The sequence below is a fragment of the Dasypus novemcinctus genome, chromosome 17, assembly GCF_030445035.2.
Source record: "Dasypus novemcinctus isolate mDasNov1 chromosome 17, mDasNov1.1.hap2, whole genome shotgun sequence".
Taxonomy (NCBI): Eukaryota; Metazoa; Chordata; class Mammalia; order Cingulata; family Dasypodidae; genus Dasypus; species Dasypus novemcinctus.
The window spans coordinates 35,774,494-35,790,369 of record NC_080689.1 but is presented as its reverse complement, the minus strand read 5'-3'; the positions used below and the strand labels follow the sequence as shown (position 1 = coordinate 35,790,369).

General features: G+C 40.4%; 1 protein-coding gene across 1 annotated transcript in view; it reads right to left on the bottom strand.

Moving 5' to 3' along the window:
• The window catches only part of MSH2 (mutS homolog 2), a 95,369-nt gene that overhangs the window by 60,084 nt on the left and 19,409 nt on the right, over positions 1 to 15,876 (bottom strand). The window contains 2 exon segments of the mRNA XM_058278516.2: positions 3,395 to 3,528; positions 4,467 to 4,616. Coding sequence (XP_058134499.1) covers positions 3,395 to 3,528; positions 4,467 to 4,616 — 284 coding nt within the window.

Below are 15,876 nucleotides of genomic sequence, written 5' to 3'. Positions count from 1 at the left end.
GTTCACATACATAGGGGAAAAAAAAGACCCAGAAGGGAAAGAACACATACTAAACTGTTAACTGTGGTTACTCCCAGGAAGCAGGACTGGAGATGGGGTAGAAGCAAGGAGTGGGGATTTATTTTCTTGTTCGATATTTTAACAATTACCATGTAGTAGTTTTAAAATTAATAAAAAAGTTCTCAAGTATAGCATGATTAATACAATGACAAGAAACCATAAATGAGGTATACAAATGCAGAACTTTGTGGTATTTTACAAATTCTCAACTTGTCCACTAATTCTAAAACTTCTTTCTCTCAGGTAGCAACAATAAAATTTCCCATTTGTTCTTCAAACCTCACAAGGCGGCCAAGAACTAAAGCAAACTTGACGAATAAGAGAAAACCAGTGGTGTTTTCTAAAGAACCAACGAGGTGAAAAGATGCATTATTAATAAATACTACCAAGTAAAGAAATAAAATATTCTTTCATACTAAAGATACATTATCGTTTTCTTTTGTCTTATTTCTCCAAAGCCCATGTACAGAAGCTGACACCTCTAGTTTACCTTAACTAGTTTTGTTTTGTTTTCTCTCCCCTTCCTTCCCCTTCCCCCCCAATCGTCTGCTCTCTTGTCCATTCGCTGTGTGTTCTGTGACCGCTTCTGTGATCAGCGGCAATGGGAATCTGTGTTTCTTTTTGTTGCGTCATCTTGTTTTGTCAGCTCTCCGTGTGTGTGCCATGCCATTCTTGGGCAGGCTGCACTTTCTTTTGCGCTGGCTCTCCTTATGGGGCGCACTCCTTGCGCGTGGGGCTCCCCTACGCGGGGGACACCCCTGCACAGCACGGCACTCCTTGCATGCATCAGCACTGCGCATGGGCCAGCTCCACATGGGTCAAGGAGGACCGGGGTTTGAACCACAGACCTCCCATGTGGAAGGCAGATGCCCTAACCACTGGGCCAAGTCCGCTTCCTGTAATTAATTTTTAAAAATATTCAAATCACTTTCAAATGATTCAAAAGCTTTATCTAAAACAAATCTTTTCTTTTAAAGATTTATGTTTTTAAATTTATTTTTCTCCCCTTCCCCCCACCCTGTTGTCTGCTCTCTGTGTCCATTCTCTGTGTGTTCTTCTGTGTCTGCTTGCATTCTTGTCAGAAGCACCAGGAATCTGTGTCACTTTTTGTTGCACCACCTTGCTGCGTCAGCTCTCCATGTGTGCGGCATCACTCCTGGGCAGGCTGCACTTCTTTTCGTGCAGGGCGGCCCTCCTTACAGGGTGCACTCCTTGCGCGTGGGGCTCCCCTATGAGGGGGACACCCTTGTGTGGCACGGCACTCCTTGTGCGCACCAGTACTGCACGTGGGCCAGCCCACCACACGGGTCAGGAGGCTCTGGGTTTGAAGCCTGGACCTCCTATGTGGTAGGCAGATGCTCTATCAGTTGAGCCAAATCCTCTTCCCTAAAACAAATCTTTATCTTGAGCTAATTCCCCCTCTTCTGTGGACAAATTCTCTCCAAACTGGATTTCAGATACAGTATATCAAATTCATTTTCTAACAATTTTCATAAAATTAAGAAAGTCATCATTCTTTTCTTTTCCTTCCTAAACTCCCAAATTTATCAAATACTTGGCTAGTCAAAGGAATACTATTTCAACCTTACCTTGAATAATTTCTCAAAAGATAACTTGAATAAAAAAAGTAGTGAAGTTATTTCAGTGTTTTGATTCATATAGTTACAGAAGGCATTAAAGGGAAGAAGATGTGAATCAAGCAATTGGGCTCCCATTTTCCGTATTGGAGTTCCAGGGTTCGATTCCCAGGGTCTCCTGGTAAAGGCAAGCTGGCCCATGCAGCAAGCTGGCCTGAGCAGAGAGAGCTGACCTGAACAGAGAGCTGACCCGCACAGGCACTGGCCAGCGCAGGGACACTGGCCCGCGTGGCAAGCTGGCGTAGCAAGATGATGACAAAAAGAGACAGAGGAGAGACAATGAGAGACACAGCATACCAGGGACTTGGGATGGCGCAAGAGATTAAGGACCCCTCTCCAACTCCAGAAGGTCCTAGGATCAGTTTCCAGTGCCGCCTAATGAGAAGACAAGCAGACACAGAAAAACGCACAGCAATGGACAGAGAGCAGACAACGAGGGGGGCGAGGATAAAGAAATAAACTAAATCTTAAAAAAAAAAAAAAAAGAAAGCATTAAGGACAAAGTAAACTGGCAAAGGAATAAAAAAAAAACTTCTAAAAAATAAAGCACAAAGCGATGCACAGTCCCTCAAGTCTTTGGTCAAGGTTTTGTTAAAAGATTACTAAATTGCTAGTTTTACAAGTCTATTCAGTATACTATTTCAGAAATAGAGTGTCAGTTTATATATCTGGCTAGAGATGTAAAAAAAAAAAAAGACTGCTCTGTTTCCATGACAATGCCACTTTTGAATCTATCAATTTTACATGTACCAAAGTCACTGTTGGCATAATATCATATATGTGTCAATCCTATGTAAAATTACTCAGTTTCAACTCATTCCATGCTCAGGGACTAGAAGACTAAATACTGCTTAGATGTCAGTTCTACACAAAACCATTTACAGATTCAACACAATTCCAATCAAAATCCCAACACCCTACTTGGCAGAAATAAAAAGCCAATTATTAATATATCCAAATGCTATTCATATTAGGATGGTAGGATTTTAACTTTATATTTCCTCAATTTTAAAGATTTTCTGAAATACATGTTTAAGTTACTTTAAATCCTTCCTAGAATAATAAAGAATGTGCTTCCTATGTGACACTGTTCAAAGCACTTATAGATATTAAGTCATCTATTTTTCATAACAATCCTTTGATGTAGATCAGGGGTTTAAATCAGGGGTCCATGGACCCCTTAAACTGAAAAAAATTTATTATCTTTATTTTTCTCTGACATCCAATGTTGCGTGTCATAAAACTATCCGCCACTACATTCTGAGAAGGAGTCTGTGATTTTCCCCTACTGGCAAAGGGGTACATGGAACAAAAAAGGATAAGAACCCCTGATGTAGGTACTGCCACAAATGTCACTTTAAAGGTGAAGAAACTCAGACACAGAGGTTGAGTAACTTACCCAAAACAGTACAGCTAATAAGTGGTAGAACCATAACCTGAACCAAGATACTATTCTTCCAAGTCCATCCTCTGAAAAACTATACCACATCACCTCTTTAGTAAAATACTATTTTATAATTTTTTTTAATTTAAGAAAATAAGTTATTTAATGAATCTAAATCATTATTACTCTATTGTTAATACAATTCTCTGTGCCAAAGAATAGGTGTAAGATTCCATATTAAAATAAGTGATATAATTATATGGCATAACTGAAGGTTACACAAAGCTTACAAAAATATTCTCTAATATTGTACCTTTCTTCTATTCTGTTTTTATCCATGAGAGGCTGCTTAATCCACTGATTAACCAGCCTCTGTCCTTGAGGGGTTTTGCACTTATTAAGCAGCGCAGCCAGAGACTGAGAGCCAGTGGTATCTTCAACGGAACCCTAGGCAACAAAAATAAAACAAAAAGAATGGCACAATTACTGGTGAAAACATTACTCTGTCATGAAAAAATTAAGCAATTTTGCAAACAGGAATATATAATATTCCTCAATTGTTGAACAAGAAATTTGCATGAAAGTTCCTCTTCCTAAAATCCAAATGTCAACCTTTTTTTTTTCCAAGAGAAAAATCAACAATTTTATTTATTTACTTTTCAATAAGTTTAAATCCTTGAGGGGTACAGCATCACATGGATTCAGTGTCCAATGGCCTTAGCTGGAAGGTTGCTTCGGAACTTAGCACGAACCATGCCGCTATTTCCATGGGCACGAGTTACCTTTCCCCAGGTTACTCTGGTTTTGTTAGGTTTGCCGCCAGGAGTCACTGTGTTGTTTTTTGCTTTGTACACATAAGCACATCTCTTGCCCTAATAGAATTCAGTTTCATTTCGGGCATAAAACACCTCCAATTTTAAGAACGGCTGTGTGCGCTCCCTGTGGTTCCGAAGCCCCCACTTATAGCCAGCAAAAGTGGCTTTGGACCCCAGCCTTCCAGACATATTTGCAGTTTTAGAAGTCCTGTTCCCAGCAGCCTCCACAGTCTCCAAGATGGCGGAAAAAAAAAATGTCAACCTTTTAATCCATGTTTACTCCTATACTTTTTCCTCAAACCAAAACCACTTTATAATTACTGCAGTTTTAAACATAAAACTTCATGGAATATAATTTTAAACTGCTACTAATATACAAAATTATTCATAAAATTGTGACAAGTATCATTTATGTAGCTTGCAACTAGAAAAATAAAATATAGTGATTCAAAGCTATTTATCTAAGTATAAGAATATTCCAAAATATTTAAGTTCCATAATAAGTTTCTCCAGTATATATCAAAAGAAAATTCTTTAATCACTCAATGTTTTTAACCCATGTATTTTTACCTGGAAAAGGTTCAGGGCCCTGACTGCTGCAATATCCAATTTCATGTACTGGCTGAAGTCTAAAGTAGTCAGTTCAAACTGTCCAAAATTTGAGTCATCTGATAAGAGTTCTAAAAACTTGATTACTGCAGATAATGATGAAACTGCAACCTAAGATTAAATTAAAAATAAAAATATTGCTGTATCACAGATTAATTCTAGAGATATTTTTCTAAACAAATACCAAAATGGAAATAGATCCTGAATACTATCATTTTCCTTAGCATTTCTTACCAATAAAAACCAAGAAAATCAAAGTTTAAATAAATCTCTTTAGAAAACAATGTTTAGAAAGTGCAAATTTACTGTAATTGCAGCACTATTCATAACAGCCAAAAGAAGAAACTACCCAAATGACCGTCAAGAATAAAATGGATAAATTCTGGCATGTTCACACAATGGAATAGTATGCAATAAAAATGAGTATAAGCAATTCACAACCACATATGCAACAATATGGAAAACTCACAAACATAATATTGAATGTAAAAAATGCAGCATAAAATGAAACTAAACAATGTATGATTTCATTTATATAAACTACCAAAAAAAGGCGAAACTATGCTGTCAAAAGTCACAAGCACAGAACTCTTAGGAGTCACGACTAGAAGGAAGCATGAGAGGGGCTCCTAGGGTGTGGGTAATATTGTTTCTTGATTTGGATACTGATTACATGGGTATGCTCAAGTCTAATAGAACTACTCCAAGACACATACTAATCAGAATGTCAAGAGAAAAGTAACTCCTCACATATTAGAAATCCTCAATGAGCCTAAGCGTCAATTTCGCATCAGAAACCATGGAGGCTAGAAGGCAGTGGTTACGATATATTTAAGGTACAGAAAGAGAAAAACTGCTAGCCCAGAATTACTTATCTGGCAAAACTGCTCTTCAAAAATGAGGGAGGGTTGAATATAGTCACAGATAAACAAAAATTGAGAGTGTGTGTCAAAAAAAGACCTGCCCTACAAGAATTATTAAAGGGAGTTGTACAAGTTAAAAGGACAAGATAGGAGAGTGTAGCTTGGAGTAGTGTGAAGAAATGAGCTCTTCAGTAAAGGTAACTAAAAGGGTAATGGAAACCCCAATAGTACTGTATCCTCAATGTTCAACTCTATTCTTTAATTGTTATAAGCGTCAGAATACAATGGAACAAGAAAAAGCAGATTTCCTGATACAGAGGTAAAGGGGGACAAAATAACACAAAGATTGGAAACAGAGGGACAGGGAGGGGGGAAAGTATATGCTATTGAAGCTAAGTTCATATCTTTTCAAATTAGTAGGTAATAGATGCAGGTTGTGTAATAATATACCCGAGAGTAACCTCAAAGAAAGTACTATAAAAATATTCAGGAACAAAAATGAGACCACTCAGATACAACACAAAAGACCAATTATACAGAAAAGGAGGTTGCAATAAAGGAAAAGGGGGGCAAAAAGAACATAAGACATATAAGAACCAAGGGACAAAATGGCTAAAACAAGTAATGCCTTTACAGTAATAACAATGAATGTTAAAGGTTTAAACTCCCCAACCAAAATACACAGACTACCAGAATGGATAAAAACACATAATCCAACTATATGTTGTCTACAAAAATTCACCTTAGACACAAAGACACAAAAAGATTGAAAGTGAAAGGATGGAAAATGACATTCCATGCAAACAGTAACCAAATTGAGCTGGGGTAGCTATACTAATATCAGACAGAATGGACTTTAACAAAAGCTGTAATGAGGGAAACAGATGTGGCTCAAGCAATTCGGCTCCCATCTACCATATAGGAGGTCCAGAGTTCGATGCTCAGGGTCTCCTGGTGAAGGTCAGCTGGCCTGCACGGCGAGCTGGCCCACACAGAGTCCTAAGCCCAGGCGGGAGTGCTGCCCACGCAGTACTGCTGCTCTGCGCAGGGGTGCCAACTGTCGCAGAAAGCTGGTGCAGCAAGATGATGCACAAAGAGAGATACAGAGGAGAGACAATAAGAGACACAGCAAAACGGGGAGCTGAGGTGGCGCAAGAGGGTATCACCTTTTTCTCACTCTGGAAGGTCCCAGGATTGGTTCCTGGAGCCATCTAATGAGAATACAAGCAGACACAGAAGAACACACAGCGAATGGACACAGAGAGCAGATAATGGGGGAGAGGGGAGAATAAATAAATAAATCTTTAAAAAAAAAACACCTGTAACGAGAGACAAATAAGGACATAATATATTAATAAAAGGGGCAATTCACCAAAAAGAAAAGCAATTATAAATACCTATACACAAAATCAGTGCCTCAAAATACATAAGGCAAACACAGGCAAAACTGAAGGGCAAAACAGACATCTCTACATTAACTTTGGAGACTTCAATACACCATTCTCATCAATAAAAAGAACATCTAGATAGACGATCAATAAGGAAAAAGGGAACTTGGATAATATGGTATGAACTACACCTTAAAGACATATACAGAACACTACACTTCAAAACAGTAGGATAAACACTCTTCTCAAGTAAAAATGGATCATTCTCCAGGACAGACCATGTCTTTTTTTTTTTTTAAAGATTTATTTATTTTTCTCCCCTTCCCCACCTCCTCCCCCACAAGCTGTCTGCACTCTGTGTCCGCCTGTATTCTTGTCAGTGGCACCCAGAATCTGTCTCTCTTTTTGCTGTGTCATTTTGCTGCATCAGCTCTCCATGTGTGCAGTACCACTCCTGGGCAGGCTGCACTTTTTTCCCGCTAGGCGGCTCTCCTTACGGGGTGCACTCCTTGAGCGCATCAGCACTGCACATGGGCCAGCTCATCACATAGGTCTGAACCTTGGACCTCCCATGTGTTAGGCGGATGCCCTATCTGTTGGGTCAAATTCACTTCCCTAGACCACATTTTAAGGTCACAAACAAGTCTCAATAAATTTAAAAAAAAAAAAAAAATTCTCTGAGCTTTATAAGATGAAGCTGGAAATCATTAAGAGGCAGAGAACTGGAAAATCCACAAACACACGAAAATTTAAAAAACACTCACTTGTTTAAACAATCAGCAGATCAAAGAAGAAATTGCTAGCACAATCAGTAAATATCTTGAGACAAATGAAAATGACAGCACAACATAGCAAAACTTATGAAGGCAGGGAAATTTATAACCATAAACATCTACATTAACAAAGAATGAGCTAATATCAAAGACCTAACTACAGACCTGGAGGAACTAGAAAAAGAAAAACAAACTAATCCCAAACAGAAAGAAAGAAATAAAAATTAGAGAAGAAAAAAAAGAAATCAAGAAAACATGAAAGAGAATTAACAAAACTGAAAGCTGGTTCTTTGAAAAGATCAATAAAAGTAACAACCTTTCTCTAGACTGACAAGGAAAATAAGAGGGAAGATGCAAATAAATAAGAAATGAGAGGAGGGACATTACTATTGGCCCAAAGAAATAAAAAGTATAAGAGGATACAATGAAAAATGGTATGCCAAAAAATTACACAACCTAGACAAAATGAACAAATTCCTAGAAACAAACACATGAACAACCTACAATGATTCTTTAATAAATAGAAAAGCACAGCAAACTAATGACAAGAAAAGAGATTAAATCAGTAATCAAAAAGCTCCCAAAAAGGAGAGATGTGGCTCAAACAGTTGAGTGCTTGCTTCCCACACGAGAGGTCCCATGTTTAGTTCCCAGTGCCTCCCAAAGAAGACAAACAAAACAACAAACAGACATCAAGTGGAAACAATGAGTGAAAACAACAAGCAAAAGACAAGGGAGCCATCTGGGGGGTAATAAAAGGAAACAAAAAACTTCCAACAAAGAAAAGCCCAGGACCAGACAGCTTCACGGGGGAATACTACAATCATTCCAAGAAGAATTAATACCAACCCTGCTCAAACTCTTCCAAAAAATTAAAGAGGGAACACTACCTAACTTATTCTATGAGGTCAACATCACCCTAATTTCAAAGCCAGTTAAATATACTGCAAGAAAAAAAAATGAAAGACCAATTTCTCTAATGAGCATAGACACAAAAATTCTCAACAAAATATTTGCAAATAGAATCCAACAGCATATCAAAAGACTTACCCATCAAGACCAAGTGGGATTTATCCCAGGTATTCAAGGATGGTTCAACATAAGAATATCAATTAATGTAATACACCACATTAACAAAAAAAAAGAGAACCACATGATCATCTCAACTGACACACAAAAGACATCTGACAAGATCGAGCATCCTTTTTTTAACTTTTTAAAATTGAAGTTTATCATTTATACATGTACATAAACAATAAATGTATAGTAAAAGTTGTGAACTTATAAAACAAACATGCCTACCATCCTACAGTGTTCTCATACATAACCCCACTGCCAACACTTTGCGTTGCTGTGAAACATTTGTTACAAACTATGAAAAAGCATCATCAAAATATTCCTGTTAACTATAGCTAGTATCTTATTTTTGGTATATTTTTCCCCAGACCCACCTGGCTATTAACACCTTGTATGAGTATTATATTCTTATTATAGTTTAAGAGAGAATGTTCTCATATTTGCTCTGTTAACCACAGTCCACCTTCCAGCACAGGAATCACTGTATTATACAGTCTCATGCTTTGTACAAACCATTCAAAGTATTTATATACTCATGGCTCTCCACCATCCTTATTTAAAAAATATATATTTTATTTATTAATTTCTCCCCACCCCCTGGTTGTTTGCATTTGCTGTGTCTGTTTGCTGTGTACCCGTCTTTTTTTTTTTTTGGGGGGCGGGAAACGAGAACTGAACTTATCAAACCTTACAGGATATAGCGAAGGCAGGCTACGAGGGAAATTTATAGCCCTAAAATCCTATAGTAAACATGGGAAAAGAAGAGAGCTGGTGTAGCTCAGTGGTTGAGGGCCTCCTTCCAACATACCAGTTCCCAGGTTCAATTCCTGGTACCTCCTTAAAAAAAAAAAAGAAAAAGAACTAAAATCAAAGACCTAATTAAATACCTGGAGAAACTAGAAAATGAACAACAAACTATTCCCAAAGCAAAAAGAAAGAAATAACAAAGAGAAGGCCAACTTCACAGGGGAATTCTACAAAGCATTTTTTTTTGGAGGTACTGGATATTGAACCCAGGACCTTATTTGTACATGCAAAGCAGGTACTCAATCACTGAGCTACAGCCACTCAGCTACAAAGCACTTTGAGAAGAATTAATACCAATCCTGGGGAAGCAGATGTGGCTCAAGCAGTTGGGCACCTGCCTACCACATGCGAGGTCCTAGGTTCTCCCAAAAAAAAAAGAAAAGCCAAGCACTCAATAGACATAGAGAGCAGAAAAGAGCACAAACAACAAGGAGGGTGGAAATAAATAAATTAGCCTTAAAAATATATATATCAATCCTGTTTAAACTCTTCCAAATACAGTAAAAGGGAGGGAAAATTACCCCCACACATCCTCCCCACCACCCCAGATGGCTCCCTCATCTATTTGCTCCTTGTTTTTTGCTCAGTCTTTGTTCACTGTCTACTAGTTGTCTGCTCGTCTTCTTTAGAAGGCAACCAGAACAGAACCCAGGATCTCCCATGTGAGAGGTGGGCGCCCAACTACTTGAGCCACATCCACTCCCTGCTCATTTTGTTTTTGCTCACTGTCTGCTCATTGTCTTGCTTGTTGTCTGCCTGTTGTTTCTCTTCTTTAGGAGGCACTGGAAACCGAACCTGGGACCTCCCACATGGGAGGGAGATATCCTACTGCCTGAAAAACATCTACTCCGCTACCCCATGTATTTTGTGAAGCCAGCATCACCCTAATACCAAACCCAGATAAAGATACTAGAAAATTACAGACCATTCTCTCTAATGAACATAGATGCAAAGGGAAGCAGATTTAGCTCAATTGATAGAGTGTCCGCATACCACATGGGAGGTCCAGGGTTCAGACCCAGGACCCCCTGGTCTGTGTGATGAGTTGGCCCACGCACAGTGCTGATGCGCTCAAGGAGTGCTGTGCCATGCATGGGTGTCCCCCGCATAGGGGAGCCTCATGCACAATGAATGCACCCCGTAAGGAAAGCTGCCCCGCGCAAAAAAAAGCGCAGCCTGCCCAGGAATGGTGCCACACACATGGAGAGCCGACACAGCAGGATGACGCAATAAAGACTCACAGATTCTTCTGAGAATACAAGCAGACACAGAGAGCAGACAACTGGGGGGAGGGGAAGAGGAAAGAAATAAATTAAAAACAAAAAACAAAAAATCCTCAACAAAACACATGCAAAATGAATCCAAGAGCATATTAAAATAATTACACGATGGGGGGAGGCCAAGATGGTGGCAGAGTAAGGAGCTCCTAGAGTCAGCTCCTTCTGCAGGGCAGTTAGTAATCCCCAGAGCTATCTAAAGCACCTGTGAGGGGGCCCCAGGAGACCAGAAGAGTATCCTGCAATATCCTTGAGAGTATGCAAGAAGGAGAATGTCCATCTGCAGAGAGGCTTTGTGAGTAGAGCCCTTCACACCATGGAGATGAGTGCCCATGGTGCAAGCTGCCTCAGGAGCTATTCCATGCCTGCAGCTGGAAGCTGCGTTTCCCAAAAAGCAGGGGATGAAGACACGGTATGGCACCAACTTCAGCTACTGATTAGTAAATTCGGTGGGCTAAAGTATAACCCTAAATTTTGAGGCTGTCCAGGTCAGAAGAAGGCCGGACCGCCATACTGACTCCGCCCCTGGCATGAGGAGAAGCAGGGCTGATTGAAAACCCAGTGCTGGAAAGGACTGGCTCTTTCCACCCCGGTCAGATTGCAAGTCTAGCCTGAACCCCAGCCCCACTTTCAGCAGGGAGGAAGATGGGGGGACCTATACCACCTCTCTGGTAAACTGCAAGCCACACCACAGATGCCAGTGCCCATCCTACTCTAGGGTAACAAACCGCCTCAGAAATTATTCCATCACTGAAGTCAGAAGTTCCATTTCCCATAAATGGTGGAGGAAAAGAAAGTTGTCCGGCAACCTCAGCTACTGATTAATGGACTCAGCTGGCTAAAGTATAACTCTACAAAAAGCTAGGGTTTGAGCCTGTCCACGTTGGAAAGAGTCCAGTAGCTGCCATTTTGATTCCGCCCCTGGCATGAGGGGAAGCCTGGCTGATTGAAAACCCCGTGAAGTTAGGGACTGGCTTCTTTCCACCAAGTTCGAACTGCAGCCCTAGCCTAGGCTCCAGTCCCACCTCCAGCAGAGAGGAAGCTGGCGAGACCAGGTTCTCCAGTGACTACAAGCGCTCTCCACTGGCACTGACTCGATTATCAGTCACCTGGGGCACAAAATGATAGGAGAGGTGCTGGGAATCTTCGGACTCTCCGGGCAATGGCAAGAGTTTTCAGCCCACATGAACTGGTTTGTTGAGTGCCTTCCAGTACATCTCTAACTCTGTGCCCCCACAGGATAGGAGAGGACCGATGTTCCCTCAGCCCTTTGTGCTTTTGGTACACACAGCCTGGACTGGTGGATACTTGTGGATCCACCCTCATGAGGGGGATGGTGCTTCCTCAGCCTCTCTGGTCAATGGCAGGTACTTCTGGCCTACAGGGAATGAACTATTGGGTGTTGGTGGTTCCGTTCCCACCTCCTAACGGGCAGAAGGGAGAGTATTTACTCAATCTCTCAGGGCAACTGCAGGCATATTCGGCCCACACAGATTAGACCGTTGGGCACTACAGAGGGTCCATTCCCACCCACGGCACAGAGGGGGTCTGGTGCTACGTCAGTTTACCTGGGCAAATGTGGTCACTTTGGACCGACATGGCATAGATTGCTCCCCATAACTATAGCTCCATCCCTGCCCAAGGTAGGGGAGGAAGGGGTGTGAAGCTTCATTCTTCTCTGGGTAACTACAGAGAGAATTGTCCTGCCCAACTAGGATTATTATACACAGCTGCATCTCTGTCCCTACCCCTTACAGAGGAGAAAGGTGGGAGAAGTTTCATCAATTTCTGGGGCAATGTAGGCAGCTTCAGCCTCCATACCTTACAGCACAAACGACATTCTTAGCTCCTACTACACAACTAGCAAGGAAGAAAAGACAAGAAAGCCCTAAACTAAAGGGAGAAACTGCACCCAGAATAAATATATACAGCAAGCCAGATGAGAAAACACCAACAAAAAAATTACAATCCATACCAAGAAACAGGAAGATTCGGCAAACATCTACACACCGATATTCATAGCCACATTATTCACAATTGCCAAAAGATGGATACAACCCAAGTGTCCATCGACCAATGAATGGATAAACAAAATGTGGTACATACATACAATGGAATACTACACTGCAGTAAGAAATGAAATAAAACACACAGAGTTAAAACCTAGAGTATAAGTTATTAGGAGATAAAAGGAGAGTTGAGAAGAACTACTGATGCTTAATGCATGTAGATGATTTAATTAACTTGACTGTAAAGTGTGGAAATGGATAGAGTTGATGGTAACACATTATAGTAAGTTGCAACTGGTTTATAAATGGGATTAAAAAAATAGAAAAACAAACAAACAAATAAATAAATGGGATTGTGGCTGAAAAGGGTAGTCTGGGGAAGTACATGTCAATTGAAAGAAAGCTAAAGAATAATCTAGGTACTGAATAACAGCAAACCCAGAGGTGGAGGAGAATTATGGTTGAGGACACATAAGAGTGTCCTTCTATGAGCTAGAGCAGATGTACATCACTACTGCAGGGTGGTGGGAATGTGGAAAAGCATGAGAAAACTATAACTGAAGTGACCGATAAATTATGGTTAACAGCAGTACTATAATATTCTTGCATCAATGCCAAAGATGTACTGTGTTGATAATGGAGGTGTATAGAAAAAGTGTGCTAAGTGTACACTATGGGCTGTGGTTGGTAGTAATAATCTGATGATATTATTTCATAATCTGTAACAAATGTTCCACCACGGTATGGTGTGTTGGTGAAGGTGTGTTGTATGGGAATTCTACACATGGGTATGATTGTTGTGCAAGTTCACAACCTCTGTAATAAAAATAGGGTGGGCTGGGGAAAAAAATACACCAAATATAAGACAGGGACAATAGTTAGTAGTAGTATTCTAACGAAGTTCTTGCGTAGTTTGTAACAAATGTTTCACAACAATGCAATGTGTTGGTGGAGCGGTGCTGTATGACTCCTGTATGATGTTATATTTGCTTATTTTGTATGTTCACAATCTTTACTATGCACTTATTGTTTATGCACGTTCATGTATGAGTGATATACTTTAATAAAAATATATTTTAGGGAAGCGGATTTGGCTCCATGGATAGAGTATCTGCCTACCACATGGGATGGTGCCTACTACATGGGATCACCCAGGGCCTCCTGACCCATGTGGTGAGCTGGCCCATGTGCAGTGCTGATGTGCACAAGGAGAGCCCTGCCACGTACGGGTGTCCCCCGCGTAGGGGAGTCCCACGCGCAAGAAGTGCACCCCATAAGGAGAGCCACCCCACGCGAAAAAAGTGCAGCCTGCCCAGGAGTGGCACTGCACACACGGAGAGCTGACACAGCAAGATGACGCAACAAAAAGAGACACAGACTCCCAGTGCCGCTGACAAGAATAAACGTAAACAGAGAAGAACACACAGCAAATGTACAGAGAGCAGACAACTGGAGAGGGGGGAAGGGGAAATAAATAAATAATAAATCTTTTAAAAATATATATTTTTTAAAAAATAGTAAATACAAAATTTGCCCCCCAAAAAGAATTATACACCATGATCAAGTGGATTTCATTCCTGGTATGCAAGGGTAAAACAACATAAGAAAAATCAATTAACGTAATACACCACTTAACAAATCAAAGGGGGGAAAAAACCACACGATCGATCACCTCAATTGATGCAGAAAAGGCATCGACAAAATCCAACAGCCTTTCTTGATAAAAGCACTTCAAGAGATAAAGAAATTAAGTTCAACATAATAAAAGTCGTATATGAAAACCCCACAGCCAACATCTTACTCAATGGGGAGAAGCCTAAAGTTTTCCCTCTAAGATCAGGAAGCCCACTAATTAGCACTGTTATTCAACATTGTGCTAGAAGTGCTAGATAGAACAATTAGGCAAGAAAAAGAAACAAAAGGCATCCAGATTGGAAAAGAGAAAGTAAAACCATCACTATTCACAGAGGGCATGATCCTATATTTAGAAAATTCTGAAATATCTCCAAGAATGCTATTAGAGCTAATAAATGAGTTCAGCAAAATGGCAGGATACAAGATTAACAAGCAAAAGTCAGTAGTGTGTCTATACACTAGTAATGAGCAAGCTGAGGAAATCAAGCAAAATATTCCATTTAAGTTAGCCACAGAAAGACTCAAATATCTAGGAATTAATTTAACCAGGAATGTAAAGGAGCTGTATTCAGAAAACTATAAAACATTACTAAAAGAAATCAAAGAAGACCTAAAAAAAAAATGGAAAGACATTCCATGTTCATGGATTGAAAAACTAAATATTGTGAAGATGTCAATCCTATACAAACTGATTTATAGATTCACTGCAATACCGATCAAAATTCCAACAGCCTGCTTTATAGAAATAGAAAAGTCAATCACAAAATTTATTTTGAAGGGAAAGTGCATCCAAATAGACAAATACATTCTTAAAAAGAAGAGCAAACTTGGAGGACTCATGCTTCCTGACCTTCAAGTATATATATATTTTTAATTTCTCTCCCCTCTGTCCCCCCGCCGGTTGTCTGTCCTCTGTGTCTATTTGCTGTGTGTTCTTCTTTGTCCGCTTCTGTTGTTGTCAGCGGCATGGCAATCTGTGTTTCTTTTTGTTGCATCATCTTGTGTCACCTCTCCATGTGGGTGGCGCCATTCCTGGGCAGGCTGAATTTTCTTTCGCGCTGGGCGGCTCTCCTTACAGGGCGCACTCCTTGCACGTAGGCCTCCCCTACACGGGGGACACCCCTGTGTGGCTCAGCACTCCTTGCGCGCCATCAGCACTGTGCATGGGCCAGCTCCATATGGGTCGAGGCCCGGGGTTTGAACCGCGGACTTCCCATGTGGTAGACGGACGCCCTAACCACTGGGCCAAGTCTGCTTCCCTCAAGTTATATAAAGCTAGAGTGGTCAAAACAGAATGGTATTGGCATAAAGAGAGACACACTGACCAATGGAATTGAATTGAGAGTTCAGAAAATACTGTCACCTCTATGGTCAACTGATTTATGATAAGCCTCCCAAGTCCACATTTCTGGGACAGAAGAGTCTCTTCAACCTAAGTGCTGGGAGAACTGGATATCCATAACCAAAAGAATGAAAGAGGACACCTACCTCACTCCTTACACAAGAATCAACTCAAACAGATCAAAGACCTAAACATAAAAG